At 36.3% G+C, this 25,352-nt stretch overlaps 4 protein-coding genes across 8 annotated transcripts; all 4 read right to left on the minus strand.

The window, feature by feature from the left end:
• Positions 1 to 817: 817 nt before the first annotated feature.
• On the minus strand, positions 818 to 6,479 carry LOC121237472 (DEAD-box ATP-dependent RNA helicase 32). The gene is given in 9 exon segments (XM_041134207.1): positions 818 to 1,334; positions 1,861 to 2,018; positions 2,357 to 2,778; positions 2,988 to 3,143; positions 3,270 to 3,461; positions 4,498 to 4,821; positions 4,967 to 5,242; positions 5,976 to 6,202; positions 6,205 to 6,479. Coding segments are annotated over 9 exon segments (2,220 nt in total). The 5' UTR covers positions 6,344 to 6,479; the 3' UTR covers positions 818 to 1,008.
• Positions 6,480 to 7,549: 1,070 nt separating this feature from the next.
• Positions 7,550 to 11,668, minus strand: LOC121237484 (1-acyl-sn-glycerol-3-phosphate acyltransferase-like). Of its 4 annotated transcripts, none has more exons than XM_041134222.1 (6): positions 11,463 to 11,659; positions 10,612 to 10,950; positions 9,149 to 9,298; positions 8,556 to 8,654; positions 8,386 to 8,478; positions 7,550 to 8,029 (listed from the first exon to the last, which is right to left on the minus strand). In XM_041134222.1, exons 2-6 carry the CDS (start codon positions 10,930 to 10,932, stop codon positions 7,796 to 7,798), a joined length of 897 nt encoding a protein of 298 aa, XP_040990156.1. In that variant the 5' UTR covers positions 10,933 to 10,950; positions 11,463 to 11,659; the 3' UTR covers positions 7,550 to 7,795. The 4 variants fall into 4 exon arrangements, with proteins under 4 accessions (XP_040990156.1, XP_040990155.1, XP_040990157.1 ...); XM_041134221.1 differs by having other exon boundaries at positions 11,042 to 11,657; XM_041134223.1 differs by having other exon boundaries at positions 11,521 to 11,635.
• Positions 11,669 to 12,332: 664 nt separating this feature from the next.
• On the minus strand, positions 12,333 to 16,544 carry LOC121236438. 2 transcript variants are annotated; one of them, XM_041132866.1, is made up of 5 exons: positions 16,122 to 16,544; positions 14,517 to 15,243; positions 14,017 to 14,419; positions 13,352 to 13,414; positions 12,333 to 12,608 (listed from the first exon to the last, which is right to left on the minus strand). In XM_041132866.1, the coding sequence occupies exons 1-5, from the start codon at positions 16,456 to 16,458 to the stop codon at positions 12,546 to 12,548; spliced, it is 1,593 nt and encodes a 530-aa protein (XP_040988800.1). In that variant the 5' UTR covers positions 16,459 to 16,544; the 3' UTR covers positions 12,333 to 12,545. The 2 variants fall into 2 exon arrangements, with proteins under 2 accessions (XP_040988800.1, XP_040988801.1); XM_041132867.1 differs by having other exon boundaries at positions 14,517 to 15,223; positions 16,122 to 16,485.
• Positions 16,545 to 20,906: 4,362 nt separating this feature from the next.
• LOC121236903 lies at positions 20,907 to 21,780 on the minus strand. Its single transcript, XM_041133412.1, has one exon. The coding sequence runs from the start codon at positions 21,607 to 21,609 to the stop codon at positions 21,217 to 21,219; it is 393 nt and encodes a 130-aa protein (XP_040989346.1). The 5' UTR covers positions 21,610 to 21,780; the 3' UTR covers positions 20,907 to 21,216.
• Between the last annotated feature and the right edge of the window lie 3,572 nt (positions 21,781 to 25,352).

The raw sequence follows: 25,352 nt of genomic DNA on the forward strand, positions 1-25,352 counted from the left end.
GTACAATATTTCATCCACAGACTCACTTGAAATGGAAAACCATGTCCAAGGATAATTCTGTGTTGCTTTCACCACTGGGCGAAATTCGTATATTCATCAGGTCTAATTCTTGGTGCATCGAGGAGACAAACATCCACGACTGATTTCAAAAGATATCTCATCTATAAATCCTCTATGCTCACTCCAACATGTACTAAGAAAAGTTTGTAAGTTTATACAAGAAAACTCTTACAACTCGGATCGTAGAAAGAATGGAGAATTGAAGGGGAGAAATTATCGAAATGCTTGGATTGTGAAAATCATTATGTTATCCAAACGGGTGTCGGTACTGTTTTTTTTTTTTTTTGACGGGCACCAGGTGTTGGGACTTTGTTTTCAGACACCCATACTAATAAAATAAAATAAAATAAAAATCCGATCCGATCAACTGTGCGCCCGCTAGTGCATGTAATCCTCTATCCGAGTAATAATCCATCAAAAGCTGCCACTCACTGGGCAACACCGCCTTTTCTATCAACATCTGACCATTGAAATTATGAACTTAAAGACTTCACCTCCAACCCGATGAAGAGAGAACCACACTGCGGCGCGTGGACAATACCTGATCTTCGTATAAAAGTCCCCAAAAGCGAGTATGTCCACATGATTCAACAAGAACACTGAAAAAACCTAGTTAGGCTCCATATCAGATGGCCAAAGTAATAGCAAGGCTAATGACCAACTCTTTGATCTATGTTGTTCCCAGCTCAACCATGTCTGACATCCTATCCAAGTATAAATGATACTAAACCGGATTCAGCTATCCCAGCACATTGAGTCATCCGTGCCAGAGCATGCACCAATACTGCTCCTAGCCTCCTACTTAACCATTTCCAAAGAAAAATGACTTGTATACAAGCGATTCAACCAACTAAAGAAGAATATCCTTGCCCATAATTAAAAAGATAGAAAGGGCCAATACATTCTATTTCCACCAAAACCTCTTACAGCTTAAATTTGTAAGAGATCCTATGAGTGCATGGAGTTTAGTAATTTAAGAGCCAGTGCTTCTTGCTCCTCCAGGGACATGGAATCCTTCTTTTCTTTTATCTCACCATCATCGCTATCACTATCATAGTATATCTTCGACTTTTTATGGGGTCTGATTCCAGTTGCTTCCTCTTCTGACCCAGAAAGTTCTTCCTCATCAGCCTCGTCTTCCGAATGTCCTCTTTTCAACTTCATCTTCTCCTTAATCCGTTTTTCTCTAAGGCGCTGGCGCTCTAGTAGCTTGTCTTCTTTGTCCACCTGCTTCAACTCTTCCCTCATCTTGTTATAATATTCATTCTTTTTTCCTGCAAAACAATGGAATATTAAGGCATTAAAAAACAGGAGGAAATGCACAAAATACAGTTGGCACATGGGATATAAATTTATTTTGTTCCACTTCACCCTTGATTGCCAAGGACAAGTTTGTACAACCACTATTTTCAAACAAGGAATTGACTAAATAAATCGTAGTGGACTAGTGGGGTTTGCGTTATTTCAATTTTAGGACATTGGAAATGGATCAGCTGGAGCCATTTGTTCTATTAGACAGCAGCTAACTGTCGAATCAAATTAAAGAATATTCCTACTATTTGTTGTGCAGCTAATTCTGCTTCAAAAGCCAAGCAATACAAATTTGTTAGTTGACACACAATCTATGGAGAGATGAGCAACAAGAAATGGCATCTCTTTGTTCAGCCAGAAAACGGATTTAATTTAGAAAAGAATTATTAGAAGGAACAGATATGAGAGTTGATTGCATGGGTTTTGGTAAAGTCTTTCTTGACCATAATATTCCTACCATTGCAGCAACTCCAGAATTACACCATATACCTTGGTCAATCAGGAATGCATGATTGCCGCTTTGTGCTTCAGCCACCCTGGCAAGCGGGGGTAGTGCATTGCCTTCTTCATCAAATACGACCCTAGTACCCGTTGGTCTATGTACATTAATCTTCAATTTCTTTTTCTTTGAAATCCGTGTTGTAGGCCTACAAAGGAAGAAACAAACAAAATCCTTGCATAAGATCAATGCAAACCATGTGAAGGATAATGAATTGAAAAGAAATTTCAACAGTTAGCCAGCATTGATAACACGATTAAAAATGAACATTGTTACACAAAGTAAAAAATAACACAAGAGATCTATATAGAATAATGTGATGGCACATTTGTATAAAAAATACCCTTCTATTTGGATCAATTCTGTGAGGAACACCAGCTATCTAGTTTCAGAACTAGAGTTAGGTGCCCCTTGTGTGATTCATATTTGCACATTCATCTTCAGGGTTAATATCTCTATATGGAAAACTCTATGAAAGTGATGTACCTAACATCTCCAATTTCACTTATTTTCCCTTCTTCTTTGTTGGGCGTGTCCTTCGTCAGGAGAAAGTCCTTGTTTACTTCCTCAACATCTATATGGCCAACATCTAGCTTCTCTTTTGGAATCTCCAGAACATTCTCTTTGTCAGAGTTTTCTATTTCAACAACAGCAGAGTTCTCTGACACTTTTGTTGACTTTATTTTCTGCTTCAAGAAACGGATTTTTGGAGTCATTGGTAGACCCAATGACGCTGAAAATTCATCAATAGGCAGTTTCATCGCATCAAAAATTTCTTTATCTTTCTGAATATGAATAGACCGCAAATATGTCACAAAGGTCCTTTGTGCCGAATACTGCAAATCTGGGTACTTGACTAGTAATGCAGACAACAAGCCAGAAACAGGTTGTACTCTTTTTTTGTTTGCCTGAAAAATGACCAATTAACAGCAAGATTAGTATTCCCAAAATGGTTTCAAACCACTCTCTGTTTTTTTTAAATGTTAAAATCATTCATTGCACAAAAAATCTTCCATAAGTAGAAAACCAATCAGCTATGTTGATCCCAAAAATATAAATGGAAGAAACAAAAGGTTATTATCACATACAAATGACTTCAAAAATAAAAATAGGCCACCTTAATAAACTGTATGGGTACTTTGGCTGCTTGTAATTTCTCAAGCATTTTCATTTCTGAGGGCAACAGAAATAAAACAGACCTCCCTCCAGAATGATAACGAGCAGTGCGACCAACTCTGTGTATGTAAGTTGCAACATCTTCTGGACAATCAGCCTACATAAATAAGACAGAGACATAAGACTCCGGTAAAATATTTTTTTCCTTGTATTCCCATGCAACCACACACACACACACATGACACACTCCCCGCAGAAGCTTCTTTGAAAGACCAATTAATACCTGGACAACCCAGTCAACTGCCTTATTAAAATCAAGGCCTCTTGAGGCCACATCAGTTGAAAAAAGCACTGAGCGCTTCTCACAAAACTGGGAGTATATCCCCATCCTTCTTTCCTGCTTCATCCTCCCATGAAGACACTTCAAGGGTATTCCAGGGCGCAGTTTCTTGAAAGCTTCAAAGACGAATTTTACCTAAAAGTAATAGCAATTCATCCTTAGCACAAATATCAAAATGAGGATAAAGTCCACCAAAAGATGGATGAACCATTAATTAATACCTTTTTATAGGAAGAATTAATTAATGGCTATAATTGATTGTAGGTACAAATACCTAGAATTAATCAACTTAACCAGTAGAATTGTTTGTTTTTGAAGTGTTTTATGGCGGCAGATTGTACAACTGCAGTGAAAATATCAATATGAGATATTATTTAAATACTGTGTGTGTATGCGCGAAGTCCACATTTTGTTTGAGTTGAATGAACCAAGCCAATAATTGATCCAACAACACATGGACTAGGAAGTGATCAAATATAAACCAAATTAAAGTTGAACTCCAACTTAAACATGTGCAAAAAAATTACCCCTTACCTGCATGGATGGATATTCACAAAAGTAAGTGTAACTGCACGCCTCTGACAAGTAATAGATATATGTTAAATGTCAGCACCCCACAGATCTTTGAATATCAACTCTTCTCACTACCAAAAAGGAGTATAACTCTTTTGGTTCTTATGTTGTACGTGAAAACATACTAATAATCATCAGGCTCATAATGAAGCATGCATTGACCTTTAGTTGTATTCCAATCTCAGCCATAGCAGGTTTTCCGATATATGAATGTATACACCAAGATGAATATAATCAAGATAATGTAATATTCCACATAGTGAGTGAATTGATGTGGAAATCCATAACAAATTCTCTCATTTATCAGACAGAGCTATTGAGAATCTACTAATATTCAATTGCATATCAAATCAACCTGCCTCTGCCCCTGCCCATGCTTGGGTAGCAACTATGAAAAACCACAGAAAGAGCGTATCTGGTCAACAGTAGTTGACCACCAAGGGCGAGGGGGGGATTTAGGTTGGCCTGAAAGAACTCCATCAACACAAACTTGAGGGGGGATTTAGGTTTCTTCAGAAAAATACAACCCAAACTTCCATGCTTTTAAGTTGGCTTCACAACAAGTTTTTAATGGAGCAATAGATGATGTTAAGTTTACCTGTTTACAGCTTGAAAGAAACACTAGGATCTTTGAATTAAGATGTGCCTTTATGAAACTCCACAACATGTCTAGCTTTTCATCAAGCGGAACAACCATTGCCGTTTGCTGCAGGCGGTTGGGAGTGGCAGTCACAGACTCCTCATGCACGCTCAAATACTCTGGGTCCTTCAAACTCAGTCTTGCAAGATCCTGAACCGACTTCGTTTGAGTTGCTGAGAATAGCAATGTTTGTCTACTCTTAGGTAGCTGCGAGACAATAGCATTTAAAGCCTTCTTGAATCCTACGTCAAGAATTCGATCTGCCTCATCAAGGACCAAAACCTGTTCCTGGCCAGCAAACTCCACCCAAGTCAGAAGGTAAATAACAAATAAAGACTTGCACCAAGAGGAAATCTAAAACAAGGACCAAGTCAAGGTTCATGAAAAAAATGGGGAAAATGAGGAATAAAAAATTTGTTATGATGACCTGAAGCTGGGAACATTCAAAGTTTGGAGTCTCATCCATGTGCTGAAGAAGACGACCAGGAGTGCAAACCAATACGTTCAGCTCATTTACGCGCTCCTTCTCTGCGTTAACATCCTTGCGTCCACCAATTAGGAGGCCGGCACTAAAATTATGGTGCTTCCCTACAGATTTCAACACGTCAAAAAGTTGACCTGCTAATTCCCGTGTAGGAGATATAATGATGCTGCCTACCCCATCCTCAGGACCCCATCTCTCTTTATATAACTTCTCCAAAACCTGAAATAAGAAAAATAAATGCAATTGACCATGAGAAATTGAATTAATTAAAAAAGAAAACAGAACATGAAAAAAAGAATACATACTTTTCATACAAGTATGAAAAAAAAAAAAAAAGTAAATACTAAAGATGCCATCCTCCACCCATCCCTCACCCCTCCGCCCGCACCTGCCCCTTTTCTTTATAAAAAGATCCAACTATATCCAACCAAACCTTCTGATGTTTCTTTGGGGTGTTATTTATATCCCCAGTGCTCCAGGTATCCAAATCTCCATTTTTCAATTTTAACCGTTTCTTTTCCGGAACTTCTCAGCAACTAAACACACCCCTTATTATGTGAGCATTCAATAAGTATTTTTTTTTTAGGCAAATAGTGAGCATTCAATAAATATAACTGAGAGTATGGAAGCTATTATGTCAATTTTTGGTATATTACATAATACTCCAATTAAAAGATAAAACTCCAACTTGGTTATGCAAGATTAATTATAGGACCATTTCGTTTTCTCCAGCTCTAAGATTTTATATCCCAATGTTCAACACTTCACCCTCCTATCCATCCAGCATTTTCTCAGCAACCAAACACTATCTTCCCCCAACGAAATTACACTCTTTTCTCCACATCATCACCACACCTAACCCACCCTAAACTCACAGTAGTCCTCAAATTCAAAATTCCAATATTTTTCAATCACACTTCCTCGCAAGCCAAACGGAACTAGCCTAACTCACCGGAATAACAAAAGCCAGAGTCTTTCCTGACCCGGTTTTGGCCGCGCCAAGAATATCCCTCTCGCAGAGCGCATGCGGCAGGGAAGCCCTCTGGATATCGGTCATCTCGACGTACCCAGCCTTGCGCAAACCATCTCTAGTATTCTTCGAAATCGGTAGCTGGTCGAACCTCGTGGCACCGGCGTAACGAGAAAAAGAAGCGTCGTCGATTCGACCGACGGGCGAGTTCGGGGCAGTGGAGGCAGCGACATGGGGTTGGAACCCGAGTCGGGTTTCCCGGATTGGATCCATGAGGTCAGAAGCTGGATTTCTTCGACTTCTGATAGGCGGTTCTGCTTGCGGAGGTTTTTGGATTTGGGCTTTTTCATTACTACGCAGGGTTTTGGTATTTTGGGAGAGAGAAGTTTTAGGTTTTTGTGGAGGCAAATGAAATCTGAGAAAGGGTTTAGGGTTTTAGAGTTATTGAAATTAGGTAAAATGAAATTGGCATTACACGTATACCCTTGGCTGTTTGGACGTGGTGGCGAGAATCCAAACACATCCTTTATGATATGATATGATTTAATGCTACTTTTAGTTTGGACTGGACCTGTCTAGGTTGTCACTTGGGCTCGCCCCGAATCTGGGCCTTTCCATTATTTGGACCTTCAAATCTCCCTCATTTCTCTTCCATTCATACATACTACACTAGTACAGCCCTCATCCTTCGTATTTACGTAAAAGAAACATAAAAAATCAGTGTTTTTTATATTAAATTCAGCCTCTCGTCTTTTATAAATAATAAACATAATTGATTATCTCAATTTTAGCAATGATAGATATGATCATAAAGTGTAGAAATATCATGTAATCGGCTTACCATTAAAAAAATAATTTTTTTACATAGGTTTTAAATTTATTCACTTTTTTTCAAAAGATAAATACTCTAATCACAAATAGATTCTACAAACTGGTGTGACTTCATGTAGTTTGTCAGATTGTAAAATTATTTTTATTATAAAGTAGATATAATGAATCACATAAGATCACGTCAATTTATATGATTACTTTTGTGTAATCACCTTATAACTGTAGTACTCCTTATTTATCTTGCCCCGGCTCCAACCAGCAAGATAATTGGTCAACAACCTTAGGCTTAGCCCCCACAAGTAAAGCGGCAGACAAACTGGAACATGCGAATCAATTTGTAATCTCCCACCCAATATTGATGGAATTTAATATTTCAACCTCATTAAAAGCATATACTTTTCAGCTTCAGGGAACATCAGAACATTTCAGACACTTTGCGTATGGAAATGTGAGAGATCTTTGTCAAAGACCACATCGTTTTGATTATAATTGTTCTTTGGCTTTTTGTGAATATTCTGAAATGTAAGCAGCAGTTCCTTCTTTTATTCTTCAGAATATGCCTGTGACCTTAAATCTGCATCATATATTTATATCCAAGGAATAATTGCGTGACGAAAAAGATAACTTCAAAGTCTTAAATGTATATACAGAGAATATAATGCTAAAATAAGAGAATTAACCCTTGACCAAACCTATCTAAATTTATCCTCCCAAGCAAACAAACATGAGCATAAAAATGGTTTTTATAGGAATGGAATTTATACACATGAGCAAAAAAAGGAAAACCTAGTCAATAACTAATCTTGGTCAAGCATGCAAGAGAATGAGCAGTATAAAACACTTAAATCATGCTAATCTCGAAATCAACTCTCAATTATGCTTATAATTGTATCAACTAAATTTGGGGCATCCTTCTAAAGATGATGATGCACCTCAACTATGAATTGGAGCCATTCGTGAGACCTTCTAACTCAAGAGGGTCTCTGAGACTCGGGGAGATGTTTGGCATATAAATCATGAATCATCTTAATGTAGTCTTCGATCTTGTCAGCTGTCCAATCAGTAGTACTTATTGGAGGAAGATACTTGACATTTAGAGGTGCTGGTCGAATATGTAAGCTGCCCTTCCTCCATGCTAGATGGGTGCCTGTCAGGACCATGGGAACTATTGGGAGGCGTGACTGCAATGCCAAATGAACAAAACCCTGCAAGGACAAAGTGATAAGCCAGAAATTTGCTTTAATATAATAGAGGCATTAAAAAAGAAAGTGCAAGAAAAGTCAACTGATCATTCAGTTTTCATCTGAGTATATATGTCAGAAAATCGAGGATTCCCTGCTTTTATTTTCATGTATGGTTCCATCTGCATACAACATTTAATCCAAGTAAAACAGATTTCACAAGAAAAGGCCTCAGGACCGTTGCTAGCCACACTGGCTTCAAGTACCTCTATGTTAATATCCGCCACTTAGGGCCATAGACAATGTCACCATAAATTCCACTATTTGATAATATATAGTAAACATAAGGAAAATAGGTCCCAAAATGGAAAAATTATTGCCTTTTTAAATTTGAGTAGTCGCCCATTTTTGGACCTGGTGCCCTCAGGAAAAATGATCAAAGATAGGTTGTTTTTCACTACTGCACGGGCTGCCTGGACATGAGAAGGATCACAAATTAGATATACAGGGAAAAAATGCAGGACAGACAATATGGGGAGAGAATTGACACCTCTTTCATGGATTCAATGGCTGCAGTTGGATTGGAACGATCTATGCGGAGGTGGTTTGCCAAAACATAAAGTTGTCCAAATAGCGGATACCATATGATCTGCATAAAGTAAGTACTAGGTTACTAGAGTTCCACAAATCATTCCTGAGAGTAATCAAAACCGGTCTGGGCACAATGGCTATATGAATAACCCTCTACTGATGCATGTAGCAGTGCTCAACAAGTATATATCTTCTATTAAGGGCATCTAGCAACTAAAATCACCTGTGCATAAATAGAGGGCACAAATCCATTTCTCACAGCAGACTGCCGGTAGGGATGGATTCATATGATACCAAAAAAAAAACCAATTCCAGTCTGCATTGGGGTGGGAGGAACCATAATCAAGAAAAAATCGATCCTTGATTAGATGAGGGTGAGAAACAATTATTTTTTGAGTGGGGTGTAAATTTTTACTAAGAGGATTCTTGTTCACAACTTTGCATGATGTCAAGGCACAAGTAACCTTAATGGTGGTACATTGAAATTAAAAAAAAAAAATATCTCAAAATACAAGAGATCTGTCATGTTTATTCTTAAAGAATTGAACATACCTCCTTCTTGGCAATGCCAACAGTGCCTGTGGGAGTCAACCACATTATTAGGAAAATATCCAGAGGAGATGCATGATTACTGATATATATGGCCCTCTTATTAGAAAATTCAGCACCCTCTATCTTTATAGGATTCCCAAGGATCCACATCTGCGATCAATGTTCTGAAGCATTAGTTATCTACTGCAAACCCCTCAAATTCTCCAACTAAATAAACTGCAGGAAGCCAATATAGGAGAATATTGAACAGCAAGAGACCTATTGACGTGCACTGCTATATGCTTGGGGATCAATATTTAAATGCACTTCATGAAACCTAGGATGTCACGAGAAATTTTTTTTGACAATATGGTAGATTGCATTGTCATATCTGCAAGAATGTGGTCACATAACCCACTGTCCAACTTCAGTACTTCTATATCGTATTGTTCTGAGTACGGTTATATTTCATAGAACTTACCTTTCTTTGATGCTATGTACGAGAAGTTTGCATTTGAAAATGTTTTGAGTATTTATTACTCAAGAACGCAGGCTATGTGAAGTGCTCCTGAGACAAGCTCTCTGAGTCCAAGTGTAAGATAGTAGCTCAATTTATTTTTGAGTAATTTATTTTGATGGGAGATCTTTCTAGACACTCTTTTCATTTTGCTGTAAATCAATATCCTTTGATCCAACTGACCATTTTCTGTTTTTCACATACAGCTGCAGATGATAGTGCCAAATCAATAACATAAAGTGGTCCATTCCTTGATCACTAGAGTAAAAAAGCCGAGACTTGTCAGCATTCAAGAAAATAACTCTTCCTCCTCGGCAACCTATCCACTTTTTATTATGAAATCTATGGATAACTTTTCTCAAAAGTTTCTCTGACAATAAGTCATTGATCACCCAACTGGAATTGTGCTCTTATCCGGTCCAACCCATAGGTTGTTTTCATACAGCAGAACCGTGGAATCTACTAGCTATGATGTATTAGATATCAATAAATAACATGGGAACTGAAAAACGATTACAAACACTACATTAATACTCATACATGAGTCAAATCAAGTTCAAACGGAAATGAGGTCTCCTAATCAGTGGAAGAAAGCAGGACACCAAGGGAAGCAAAGAGAATCAGCAACCATATCGTGACCATAAAATCAATGCCAACAAAGCTCTCCTAGGCTGCTGATATTTAAGAAAAAACAAATACAAAAATCCAAGATTATAGCTCACTTTTTGTTCAATTCCAGAAGAAGAAGAAGAAGAAAGAAAGTAGAAACAGCTCATATCAGCCTAATTTAACTCTGTCGCCCAATTTGGATCTGATGGAAACCTCGATCGCCTATTCTCCTTCTCTCCTCCTAAAATGCCACTCAACCATAAAGAAACACAGAAGAATTTGAACAGCATAGCTATCCACTTCAGAATTTCAGTACAAGCAAGAGTAACACGAAGCATAAAATCAAGAGGCACCTTACCATTAATCTACCAGTTACATGTCCATATATGTTCCCCTGCCTAATCCTCTCATAAGGCCACGGTATGAGCACGAGCATGATCGACGCCCACACGAATGTCGTAACCATCATCGTCAAGAAACACATGACAATTCTAATCCAAGATATTAACACTGAACCCCATCCCTCTTCATCCAAATATATATCTGCACTTCGCTTCGATCTCAGTTCTTCTTTCACCGATCTTTTCGGCGTTTCCTTAAGACTAAGGGTAGAGCTTGCATTGAAGCAGCTCTCCAATCTTCTAGTCCTCAGGAAAGAACTAGTTCCACTATTCTCCATAAGTCAAACAGAGAATACCTGAATAGGGCAAAGAACAGAACAGAGAGTTAAATGTCAAGTAAAATGAAAACATACGGTTGGCTGCTGAGAAGGCAAAGAAAAACCTAACCTTGTATCTTCCTTTCGTTTCGGATAAAACCAAACCAAGCTTTGAAAAAATAATTGATTGAATGAAGCTTAAGGATTGGTTTTAGAGTTATATGGAGAAGAAGTAAAAGACTTCAAAGTTATTATCCTTCTCTTTTATTCTACTTTCTAACGAAGCTAGTAAAAAATATATCGCTTCTTCCGTAAAGAAGGTTCAGGAAACGAAGCTACCAGGGATTCAAATTATACAACTGAGTCAACAATAAAATTGACCATAAAAAATCATTATCGCGACAATATTCCGATTTCGAAACTTCCAAATGAGATAAGGTTTCTGCAAAGGCCTAGCTAAGTTGAGTCTAGTTGAAGCTTGAGACAAGTTTTTCTTTTGTTTTCTCGGCAGCCAAACAGACCCAAGTAAGAGTTTTGACAGCAAGACCAACCAAACGGTACAATCCCACAGAAAGTGAGAGAGAGTTCAAGGAAATGGAAAAGACGTACAAGCCAATCCGATTGGATGGAAAATATTGTAAGAGATATATGTTTGTGGGGGAATGCTAGTCTGCAAAAAAGATAGGCAAGCAAAAGGCAAAGATAGACAAGATGTGGTGGCGCTTATACGAGAGTCCGGACTGAGAGAAAAGGGGAGAGACGACCAACAGAAAAGTGTGGCTACTGTTTTGGTTCATTTTTAACGTGTGAATAACACTCATACGTCAATTCTCACTCTGCCGTCCTAACCCAGGTGTCGACCTCGGGCTTGTCTTTCAAATCTGTTTCGAGAGTTTTCTTAATTAGCAATTAGCATGGCTGATTTGACTCTCGACATCATCTCAGTTGAAACGAACTGAATTGATTCAACAGAATGTACGGCAATTAACCCGATACGAGATGATGTCCCGCTGGGGTTTAGCAGTATATTTTAATGTATTTTTTTAAGTTATTTTTTTATATAATTTTTTTTAATAATTTTAAAAAAATAAAAATATATTATAATATTATTAAAAAATATTTTCTTAATTATGAAGTAAAATAAAAAATTATAAAAAAAATATTTTTTATAATTTTGTGGTAAATGAAGTATTTTTTAATAATTTTTTTTTTTTACTTTCTGATTAAGGAAATATTTTTTTAATAATATTCTAAATTTATTTTATTTTTTTAAAATATTAAAAAAATCTATATAAAAAATTACTTTAAATAAACACATAAAATAATACTACACTCCCAGCGGAAAGCTCCAGCGGGGGCTGCAACATGATCCTTTAGTTATTGCAAACTCGCAGGGTAACAAATGCGACATAGAAACAACGTACCCATAAAATACTTGTATCAGAATCTTGTATAGAGTTGTGAATTTGCTCTCTTTATTAAAGACTACCCCAAGAACCACTACGAAGAACTTGAAAGACAGTAAAAAAAAAAAACCTTTAAAGGAAAAGACAATTGGTCAATGTCCATCGTACATTCAACAAATAATTACAACAAATGGATAAAAATCGTGTGGGTATCTCGAGCATCAAGCTTCAGTCATTTCTCTTCTTTGCACTAGTTTTCTTTTTCGACTTCCTAAACCCTGCTCCACTCTCCTGTAACCCAAAAGTGCATTCAACGCATAAGTGACATAAGGTGAAAAAAAAAAAAACATGTATATTCATTGATGTAGAAAGGTTTTTTTAGATGAAAAATAATTTGTACAAATTTTAAATGGACAAATCTCAAATAAATATTAATAAAAAAATAAATCTATTAAAAAAAATTATTATTTATCAGTAAGACCTGCCTTTTTATAAAAAATTTATATAAAATTTGCCTATTTAAGAGCATTGGCATTGGCTTCATCAAAAGTCTAGCCAAATGTAAAATTTGATGAATTTCATCAAAATAGGGCTGCATTGGATTAGTCAAATAGATAAATGTGAAACTTTGAGTTACAGTAAATCTATAGGTTTCTTCAAATTTGAAGATCTACTATTCATTCATCAAATCTATTTTTTATTCACTTTTAATCTCTAAAGGTCTTTTTTATTCACATTTAATCTCCAACCGTCTTGTAATAATAATGTAAGAATCAAATTAAATTATTAATCAATATATGATTAGTGTAATTGTAAAATATGAAAAAAAATAAAAATATTTTTATTAAAAAAATAATATTATATTATTATTTTGATGAATTCAATGGCTAATTCAATGTGGAATTATGACTAGAGAAGTTTTAGATTTATAGAAATCATGTACTTTTCATCAAATTTTAGAGATAACTTTGATGAAACCAATGCCAATGCTCTAAAAGATGAAACTTGCATTACTCTTTTTAGATGTACTGTACCTTCCGGTAATGACTATAAGCGCTTCGACCTGTCAACTCCTGCCCACCCCTGGTGACATAAACCTGCAGAGGAATGACCAGAGTATATATATTACGTCAGCGGGCAAATCATAGAAGGCCACAAGAGATCTGTACGTGTAATATCCGACAACAGAAAATCAGATCAAAAGTAGGTCGCCTACTAAATACCTAACTCCAAAGAACATATACTAAATGCTTAAATAAAAGCAGAACGAAACCTCATTGACAATGGTAATAATGATTTCATATCTTTATTTCCTGGGGCTGTGTGAACCATAGTAACAGAATTTAGGAGGTCCAAGAATATTTGATACTACCCCAACTTATATGGATTGCGAATATTACAAGATAAGGATTTGTCCACTATTTCTAGCACGTGTAAAAGGACAACAAAGTATCCAGAAATTGAGGAAATTGAAGTGGTAATAAGAGTTTCACAAAAGCCTCGAATGGCTCCGTTCTTTATGAGGTGTCACTTTCAGATTTAAATTAGAATGAAATACAGAGTCATCCCTCCGGACTTTTCTATGGATCATGCGCACAAACATCAAATGACCGAGCAACTAATGAACTCCGCTGACTAATTGCTATAAACCTAATTTAAATCATTCAATCCAAAAGCAATATATCGTAATTTTACATACCCTCCTTCCTTCTGGGGTTGTAAACCAGTGACCTGCAGACTGGCCATTTGCATGAACTGGTCTTTTACCAGCATCATTTGGAGTGCTGATAGAGCTTTTGCGGTCCACCCAACTTCCAGGAGTGTTCAATCCTTCACCGTTATTTGATTTTTTTGATCGTTTTGAGTTATTTCTTCCCTTTGTAGACCTGTTCTCAACATTGATTTTCCGTGTTGCTTTTTGTTTAGAAATTTTTCCCTTGCCAAATGTCGAAATGACTTTGGGGTCCATCCAGCCTTCAGAAGCAAGCAATTCGTCTTTATTTGATACATCGGATTTAGTTCTTCCACTTCTGGAGCTTTTCTCAAAACTGGTTTTCCGGGTTGCTAGCTGTTTAGAAGTTTCTTCATGGTTGAATTGTCTCCTGTAAGTGACAACAAGTGCATACTATGATATAAACACATGGTAAAGTTAATAAAATGCAGAAACAATACACATAGAAGAAACAGAAAGCAGCATACATGTAATCAATAACTGATGCATTAGGTTGTTGATGTCCTCTGTTCTTAATAATACCAAGTGGGGAAAAGTTTGGTAAGCGATTGCGGACTAATTTCTGAATTTTTGGATCGTCATGGAAAAAATATCGATGAACAGGAGGAAGGGGGTCTTCCGAATTCCACACTTGTTCATCATTTTGGCTGCTTCTTGTATGTTCTTGACGAGCCTCTTTGTTACTTGTGCATACATTGCTCCTCAGTTTCCAGTTCAAATTCTTGTCCTTCAAAGACTGGAAGTATTCTTCAAAAACCTCATCCAAAGCAGGTGTTGGAATGCAAACATTCTTCTTTGGGCAGAAATCTTTCCATAAATCCTCATTTTGACTCATACTACCTGACACGTTTAGCTTTTGTTCACTTAAAATTGCAGGAGAATGGGGTTTAGATTGTTGTTCTGTTGAGCATGGACCAGTTTTATGAACTTCTCTGCTTAAATTGTCATGACCGGATGGATCATCAGAATCAGAATCAAGTAACTGGAACCTTCTAAGAGGACTGATCGTTAACTTCGGAAACATCGAGGCATTGCGGCTTGTTTCCAAGCTCATTGAAGCTGGGTTATCAGAAACCTGTTTCCTTTTCCTTGCCTTCATCTGGCTTGATGATTCAGTGGTCAAAACACCACAACCATGCAATGGGATCTTTGAACTGCTACACACGGATTGGTGCTGCGATGGTGGATATGCATCTGCCACATTGTAAGCATTAAACTAGGAGATGAACTAAAGAAAATTCAAATTCAAGGTATCATTTTTTACTTCAATAAATAAAGGTAATCCAAAAAGAGAGGAAACTTAAAATCAACATTATGGTATATCAGTAACTATGTAGCAATTCTACCCATAACGAGCATGATGCTTCATTTAACAAAATGATCGCAAAAAAAAAATGATCATCTTGATGACAACACCCCTAAGAGCAAAAAAGAAAATGATAGAATTAGTAAAAAGAAGTAACTGAGCAACAATTAGAAGTTTTAGGTATATTTTGGGGGAGGGAAGGAGGCCAATACTGCACCCAAAATCAACTTCCAATAAAGTTGCACAACCGAGGAGCGCCTGTCATTGATGAAACTTTCTATGTAAACAACCGGTTAGAATTCTCAAAATGTTTCATTTAGTTCTGACCCGATCTAACCTCAGATAATTACCTTTCCAGCATAGGGTACTACATATTCTTAAGCAACAAATGATATCTGATTTTCTATAAATCCGACCATAACGTCTGTCATATTCCTTAGCAATCTCTTGACCCAACATGAGCCAATATTGCAAGCACCAAGTTGATACAATTTCAGTCACATGGCTCATCTACAATGCATAATTATTGCCCGCAAACTATCAAATCAGATTAACCTAACCCAACTCTCTTAACCATAAGAATTGCCAAATAACTACATTTTAACCAAACGGGTCCCTAGAAAAACATATCACTGGATTGTAAAACAACACAACCAGTCAAATCAGATAAATTTAAAAACCAGAACAATAGACAAACAAATTTACTTTGCCACAGAATCAGTATCAAGTGTAGTTGGAAAAAAATGGGAACCAGAATATTTATTACCTCTAAGAAAACCTTCGTCTTGTGATGAAAATTCTTCGATCTCATCGTCAACCGCACCACAAGATTGCTGCGACTCCTGGAGCAACCGAAACGACGGCGTTTTGGTGGTGGGGGGCCCTCGCCTGAGCCGCTTGAGAATACGGGGCGGTTCCGGAACTGTTTCAGGATCCGAGTCCATGACTTCTGGCAGGAAGGCTTCGTCCCCGTTTGCAGGTCCATTTGTTACGGGGTCGGAAGCTGGTATTTGGACCGGAAACTCCTCAAACGATACTTGGAGCTCCGAATCGATACCCAGATCGAGTCCCAGAGAGAAAGAGGGGGGTTCGTAGCCAGCCATGGAAGAGAGGGAAGAGGAATCAGAATTAGAGGGAAAACAGAGAGCGGGAATTGAGCATGTGATACAAAAAGAGGGGGAATCAGTCGAGTCCGCAAGGCAAGTGTCGTGACTTTTATAAAATAATGTTATTTACAAGATAAATTTTATAAATTAAATTTTATGTTTAAATAATATGCTATATACGCTATTGATAAAGATAATAATAGACTTACTATTTGTTATCACTTTTTTATTATTTTATAATGTATTTGAAATTTTTATTTTTTTATTACTTTTTTTATGTATTTTTTAATATCCTTAATCATTAAAGAAATTAAAAAAATATACGTTATTAATAGTTATTTTTTTAATTATTAAATAAAAGAAAATAATAAAAATAAATAAAAAAATAAAAAAAATAATAAAAAGATGATAGAAAGTAATAAACATATCATTATAATTTTTTTTATCATTTTTACATTATTTTAATTCTAATGGACAATATCATCACATCACAATGAACAAGAGTGTAGTATCACATCACATCATTTTTTGTAAGAGGATACAGAAAATTTTCATAATATCAATATTCTCACTTTTCCTAACCAATGACTACTTTAGTAAAATTTCACCTGTAATTCAACACAATTTTCAGTTGCTACTATTATATGTTCATGTTTTTCCTAACCAATGATCAAGTTAAAATGGTAGTAAAATTCTCTTTCAACTAGTTCAAATCAACAAAATACAGCACACAACTTTCCAATGCGACTTCAAGCCGTAGCTTTATAGTTTGTTTATCAGATTATGTAAAAACCGTTTCAAGTGGCTCCCCATTACGGGAAATGCGTAGAAGCCAATTTTTTTGCTCAAAATCTTTTTTTTTCATTTCATTTGTATTATATTTGTTGGCTTTGGGAATATTGTAGGGGGCTCCTAACCCATCAAACTCTGTATCCTGTAATCTTTTAATTTATCTATGATATGCTTACTTGTTTAAATATGTGTGTGTGTTTAGTGTTTGAATAAAGAGGTTTGTATATATATTTATTTAAAAACCTATTTATGCAAGTTCAAAGCTTGCAAGTCCCATGTAAATTTGTTGTGAAAAAAATGTGAGATTTACTATGAAAAAAATTCAATTTTATTAAAGGTATGATTTTTTTCAAAAGATTTGCACAAAATTTATATATATAGTGCACTTATATCATACTCAAAATCAAAGTTTTTAATTTCGTTTCATTCTATCCGAAATTGCCTGAATTTTTCGTATCAAAACAGTAATCGACACAGTATAATGGATTATTCTGTTTCGGATCAAATTATGGCCGTTCCAGTCCATTCCGGTCCATTCCAACCAGATTTTTGATATTTCGGCCGGAACAATTATTCGGTTCGAAATATTTAGAAATGCGGTTTGGGCCATCTGACGACAAGCAATGCTCTACTTTTTTCTAAACTTAACTTCAAAGTTTGAGGCAATGGCCTCTACTTCTCTTCTTCTCGACAACCGTTCTTTTTTTCTTTTTTTTTAAAAAACAGCTTTACAGATTTTCTTTAATTTTTCTTTTTAAGAATATTTATAAACTTGTCATCTAGTGCTCTTTCCTTTTTCTTTTTCTTTTTTTTCTTTTTTTTGAGAAATTTTGTAGACTTGTCATCTAGTGCTCTTAATATATTTTCATAAAACAACAATGCATACTAATTTTCTAGATCATATTAATCAAATTACGATGCAAATTTGTAATGTAAGCAATATTTATCTATCTATTATGGTTAGGCTTCAACTTAGTCAAAAATAAGCAGCTTCCTTAGATTGAGACTTGATTGTGAATGATTGACACTACTACCCCAATAGTAAGTAGTGCTAAGTGGCCTATATTCCCTATGTGATCGAATTGGTAAAGCTTGTTAAGGCTTGTATTAATGTTATTTTAGAATATCATTTCTCTCTCTCTCTCTCTCTCTATATATATATATATATATATATATTTATATATAACAATAATCTCAAAACGATACATCGAAACAGATCAGTACTGAAATATTCTATCACAATATCTCAACCGGAATGACCACTGAAACGGAATTCAAAACTTTGCTAAAAACAGAACCAAAACCCATGTCTTTTAATCATTTTTTTAAATCTCATATTAATTAATTATAAAATTATTTTTTATTTTTTGAAACGATAAAATAATGAATAATATTCCTCAAAAACGAAGTTCAAAATATATGAGTGTCAAAAACAAATTCAATTGTTGACACTTTCAACATAATATCCTAATCTCAACCAGCTGATCTCGTCACTAAAAATTAGTATTTTTCTTCATATTATCTTTTAATTAATAAATTTTTAAAACCCAACTTATAAGATAATATTAGACCGGATTTTCATTCTAATGTAAGACCAGATAGGTCAGCTACGATTGCTATAGTGAGTCAATGGCCAATACTATCTTACTAAAATAGCACCTCCACTCGTTTTAATTATGTGACAAGGTGAGACATTCGAAAATCAAATCCGCCTACATATTAATCTTAAAACTTCCAAAAAAACCAATAAAAAAAAACCTCCAAAAAAATTTAATCTTGGAGATTGTCAAATTAGAAAAACAAGAAGATATGTACGCGTGTGTGTGTATATATATATATATATATTTGTGCATCCTAACGTTTATACTTAGCGACCATTATTAAACTTAGATCTAAGTTGGTCATACTTGTACTGTTGTACAATTAATTATACAATTCAATTTCACTGACCAACCCCCACCCCCCCCCCCCCCCCCCCCCCAAAAAAAAAAAAAAAATCATCACAGGTGAAAAATCGCGATCGAGATGTGTTTTTTGTTTTTTGGTTTGTGACGATATTTTTATTTTTATGTTTTTTTTTTTTTCCCTTATGAAAACCAATACTAACGATTGAGTAAAATTTGATTTTGGGGATTGAAAACTAAAACAAAAAATAATGTAATAAGATTAATTCTTAATCTAAATGTGTCGACTTTGATCGGATTTCCAACTTAATTTCCTTTCAAAGTGAATGATAAGTATGAAATTAAACTCCAAACTGAAGTCACAGGGGAGGTTGAATTTTAGACCCATTTGGTTGGGGTTGTCTCTCAACTGATCAGTGAGTAAGTATTGATATATAATAGATATGAGATGAAGTGTCTCGTTTGTTTTGCAAATAAAATGAGAACGATGAGTTGAAATAACAGTTAAAAATTGAATAAAATATTACTAGAATATATATTTTTAATATTATTTTAATTTTGAGATTTAAAAAAATTAAATTATTTATTTTATTTTATGTGAAAATTTTAAAAAAATTATAATAATTAGATGAGATAAAATAAGAATAATTGTGAAAATAAACGAACCGAGTACTACAAAGTCAGATTTCAAGTTCAGAATTTATATTTTGAGATTATGTGAAATTATATTCTTAAGATAGAGATCACGTCTTTATATATATATATATATATATATACACACGTACATATTAAATCAACTAGACTTTTGTCATATCGGTTTAATTCTTGCAACATGTCTTGTCGGCAGTCTCTCTCTCTGATATAGTTCCTCTTTTTTTTTTTGTTTTGTTTTTGAAGTTAAGAACATCGTCGATGAAAGTAATAAATACAACAATCATGCACATATATATATATATATACATGGTGTCATTTATAATACTATATATGTTAAGAAAAATGCAACGGTACTATGAATTCATTTTCGAGAATGCATCATTCCATGTCGGTAGATGTGTCCATCGAACAAATTCACATCATGATCACATGTCTAAGTGTTCACATTACCTAGTGTTCTTTGAGATTTGATCGAATTTAGTATTTACCGAATGTCTTTTAATAATATATGGTGCAATTAATTTCTAATCTTACATGTTATTGGTTGACTACAGTGAGATATCAATAATATTATCTTGGAAATCACTGCTTCCAGCAAAATGTTTTCATTTTTTTCCTTTATTTTTTTTAAATGATTGTTATAGAACTTATGATCAATAATAAATAAATAAATAATGATCATATAATATCTCGTAATTTATTGTAACGAAGAAGTGGACTAATTAGCACTCTGGTTGACGAAGTTATACGTTGGATGATCAGTCTCGAGTTTTTTTTTTTTTTTAAATATTAAACTAAATAACTCAAAAAATATTTGAGGAGTTAAAGCTTGTAAGATGAAAGAAGTGAAACATATAAATCTTAAATCAAAGTGAATTATCAAAAGACAACATTTCTTAATTAGGACCTCACCTTTGTCGCTTGCCTAGCTTTCTCATCATGGCTTGTTAATGGCATATTCAAAGGGAAGGGATATAAATTATAATTATAAAAAATTTATAAAAATAAATTTATAAATTTACGTAATTTAATTATATTTTACGATAAAAATATAATTTATCAGATTAATTATCTCGTGAGAGAGATTCATCGCTGGAGCGAAAAAGAAGGGAAAACAAATAACTTTACCTCAGCCTCAAAAAAGGGGGTGTGGTATTTACACGATTGAACAAAATCCATGGAAGTGCCCCTTCGATCTGACCCTATTCCCCCATATCTACTGTTTACAAAACAAGAACGGCACTACATGACACTGACCTAGCTAACGCAATATCCTAGCTAATTCAGAGGAATAGATCAGACCAAGAAAGAGTAGTCTTCAAACATATCATTTTTCATCATCACGCACGTACGTACGTACGTACTCATGGCTTTATATATATCTACCTTTAATTTACATTAATTCTCAGTTAACTTCGGGAATACTCTGCAGGGCAGGCCTCCACGACCGCTGATGCGTCTCATATCGATCGCTAACGTTCATCAGCTGCGCCAAAACCTGATGCACCGACAATTCTTTTAAGTCCACTCTACCCAGCAACTCCTCCAGCTGCTTCCTTGTGATCTTGATCTTCACCTCGGTAGTAGGAGTAGTGCTTGCTGCTGTTGTTGCAGACGAAGAAGAAGTGAAGACTCTGCCATGTCCGAAAAGTCCCTCCTCTTCCATCTCCATGGCCTTGCCGCCCATTTTGTCGCCGCACTTATTTATAGCACAAAGCCCTTGATCCTTTGCCGGCGATCCCCAGTCCTCACCGCCCCATTGCATAGAAGACTCGTGATGCCGCAAACAATTCCCCATCTTTCTTAATCTCCTTTTCTCCCTTATAAATAATTTGTTTTCCGAATTTCCTTTGTGGTGGAGAGAGCAAGGTTTTGGATATGGAGGTGTGGGGGTTATACATAAATAAATAGATCTAGAGAGAGAGAGAGAGAAGGAGGGGGAAGGACCGAAAGGGGGTGGTGATCATATAAAGTGTGGGGATAAAGTTAATGGGAAAAGGATATAAATGGGGGTGAAAGAGTCAGACCAAACTTCTTGCCACATGGGATGACATGTTTTCCTACGTGGCAGATGAGGGGGGACAGTGGGTTGAGTTTGACCTCATCGCGATTCATTTTCGGATTGGTTCCAACAGAAAATTAAAGCTTTATGTCGATGACTTCCACGTTGGGAGCGACTCAGCGAGCTAGCTAGCTAGCTAGAGCCGTCGGTGCATGGTTATGATCGATATGTTTATATCTGCATTGGCGGCTTAGTTTCGGCTGTACTTTAAGCGGCCCATTGAATTTCAATAGGGTTTATTAATTTGTTCGTGGCCATGGTTTGCTTGAGCTAGCTTATATCTTTGGTGAATTTAATTTTGTTTGCTTTGTTTTTTAATGTTTTCCTTTTTTCTAGTATATAGTCTAAAATTGCGAGCCAAGCATTTAATTTGGACCAAATTATAAATCTAAGAAATGGACTTTTGATAACCGTACAAATCGATAGTATTAGTTAGTACAATGACTTTATGAATGCAAATGAACCCCCACATGCATCCATATTTCCCAATAGATAAATGTTAATGTAAGACTTAGTGAACTACAATGTAATATTTTCATATAACAGCTACCATAACGTGTCGGGTTTAGATGTCAAATTTGAGTAATGTTAGATATAGTAGTGGATATGCAAATATCACATACTCTCTTTTAAAAAAAAAACAATTTTGCTACGGGCAACCGGCATTCATAAACAGGATGCAACCGGTTGTACGCAGCAAATCTTATGTGAAAGGAAAAAAAAATAACAAAAAGTAAAAAGGCAAATGCAAAGAAAATGACAGAGCAAAGTAAAGTTTCAGATTTTTCTTCTTCCTTCGATGTAGTAGACCACACTTTGAAGCAAACAACATTTTTTATTTTTCTTCTTCTTCGGTCGAGTAGCAGACCACTGCGGCAACAAAGGTTTACAAATTTTTCTTCTTCCTTCGGTGTGGCAGACCACACTTTAAAGCAAACAACATTTTTTATTTTTCTTCTTCTTTGGTCGAGTAGCAGACCACTGCAACAACAAAGGTTCACATAAGCTCAAACATCAATCAGTCCTCACAAAATGGATGTGTGGCGCCCCCAATCCCCCTTATATAAATACGCAGGGATCGAAACGCCAGGATGGTGACAACACGGTCACACATCCCAACGAAGTGCCAATGTGTGTACATGCAACAGTGTACAAATAAAATAACGCAGCGGATAGTCAACTAAGTACCAAAATTTATTTACAATCAAACATCAGTAAAGATTTAAATAGCAGTTATACAGTCATCCATAAAATAATTTACAATAATTTTAGATATACAAACGAGTGATCCCAGATCACTCCTCAGGCGGAGCCGTCTCCTCAGGCTCGCCCTCCTCCTCCTCATCAGCATCAAAATCTGCGTTACCACAAAATGGTCTCGCAGGTAAGTATAACCCAAACAACAACGTAATATAAAATGCATTAAATGCAACTAACATGCATGCACATGAAAATATGCATTTTTCACAAAACATCATTTTTCCCGAAAATGATAATTTCCCAACACACACCAAAATTCCATTTTGGTCCAAATTATCCGTAAAACATTTTTCCAGAAAATGATTTACCCAAAAATCAACTCGCACTATTTTCTCAGAAAATAGTGCATTAATTCCAAATGCACCATGCATTATTTCCATATGCACCATGGCCTCCCCTATGGACCATCTGCACGTCCTGGCTTCGCAGCGGTGCTCAGTTCCGCGCCCAGCGCGTACATGGCCAAGCACCCACACTATGCAACGAGCGATGCCCAGTTCCGCGCCCAGCGCGTACGTGGCCAGACATCCTCTAGTCCCCGCCAGCAGAAGGACCACGGAGTCGGCACGAGACCATCTCGTCCGATCCCATTGTCGCCCGACGACAATCCAGGGGACGTTACTCAGTATATTCCGCTCCCGAGTAACCAGAGGAGCTCCACCGAGTTAATGCCCCATCTCGGCTTGGGGTCGTGATACACACGCACCAAAAATATTATCACATAAAATCATAGCTTTTCAAAGCACATGAACATGAATGCAATACACGAAAACCCAGTTTTCTTTTACAAACATGATCATGCATGAAATAATGAAATGCACATGTACCAACACAATATCTAACATCCATCAATGAACAATACCAACAAATCCAACCAACCCATCAACAACCAATATCCAATTCAACCAAATCAACCAAACAACTCCAATCACAAATCCATCCGACTCCCGAACTCCTCGGACTCAGTCCGGCATGCCAAAAACACAGTGAAATGGGTTAGTGTAAAAATACATTTAAATTACGAAAGTTCTTTGGAGAAATACTTACAGTGCAATATAACAATTTTTCGAGGATCACGAAGTTGAAAAATGCGACGTTTGAGCAACACCACAGTGTAAAATACACTGTGGCCGTGGGTCACAAATACCAACTTTTCAACGAGGACAAACGAAGACCCAAGATTGATAGGGTAGGGCCTAGGGAGGTCGGTGAAGCTAGTGGTGGTGGTGGTTTGCCGTGGGTGGCGGCGCAAGGGGTGGTTTTAGGCCAAAAATGTGCAAATCGGAGATGGACTTGGTGGGGCTTCACCGGTGATGGATCGGAGCTGGGGTTGGGTCCAATGGGTTGCCAAGAGGCCGGGGATGAAGTGGTAGGAAGATGGTGGCCAATGGCGGTGCGACGGCGGCGCAATGGCAGAAAGTGTGCCGCGGCTTCGTAGGTTTCGTGGGCTTCATGGGGGCTAACGGCGGCACGAACGGCGGTGATATTGGTGGGGTGAGGTTGCCGGCGGCTGGGGAGTCTAATGGGCTGGGCGGTGTCGACCACCGCCGACGGACGGCGGCGCAGCTGGTGGGGAAGAAACGGACACGTGGAGAGAGAGAAGGAGAGAGAAATCGTGCGCACGGGGAGAAAAAAATAAGGAAGAAGAAAAAGAAAAGAAAAGAAGAAAAGAAAAAGAAAAGGAAAAGAAAAATAGAGGGAAAAGAAATGAGGTCCAATCCTCGTAACTTGGGTCACAAAAATGATCCAACGGAAACGATTTCAAAATCTCAAGTTAAATAAAATAATTTAAACGTAATGGTAAAGTCAAATTGAAATAATTAAATCCCACGGTAATTAATTTAAATATTAAAAGCAATTTAAATGCATAACAATAAATAAATATTAAGAAAGTACATAAAAATAATTTTCACCAAATTAAAATCATAGAAATAAACTCACTAAAAATCCAACCAATTTACAATAAGAGAATAAATTTTAATTACATAAAAATAATTCCTTCAGTAAAAATACACTAAAATACGGGGTGTTACAGAATGAACAGCAACTTGGTGATTTCTTGAAACCCAACTGTGTCTTTCCCATTGAAAATGGACTTTAGTTTCTCATCACAAAAAGTTTCCCTCTTATTGGCAGGGTTCTGGAGGGTGGGAAAGGACTCGGTGGACGTCATCGTTGTTGTGAACGAATAGGCCCATGTTCAAACGAATGGTTGTCAT

Source organism: Juglans microcarpa x Juglans regia, chromosome 6S (genome assembly GCF_004785595.1).
Source record: "Juglans microcarpa x Juglans regia isolate MS1-56 chromosome 6S, Jm3101_v1.0, whole genome shotgun sequence".
Lineage (NCBI taxonomy): Eukaryota > Viridiplantae > Streptophyta > Magnoliopsida > Fagales > Juglandaceae > Juglans > Juglans microcarpa x Juglans regia.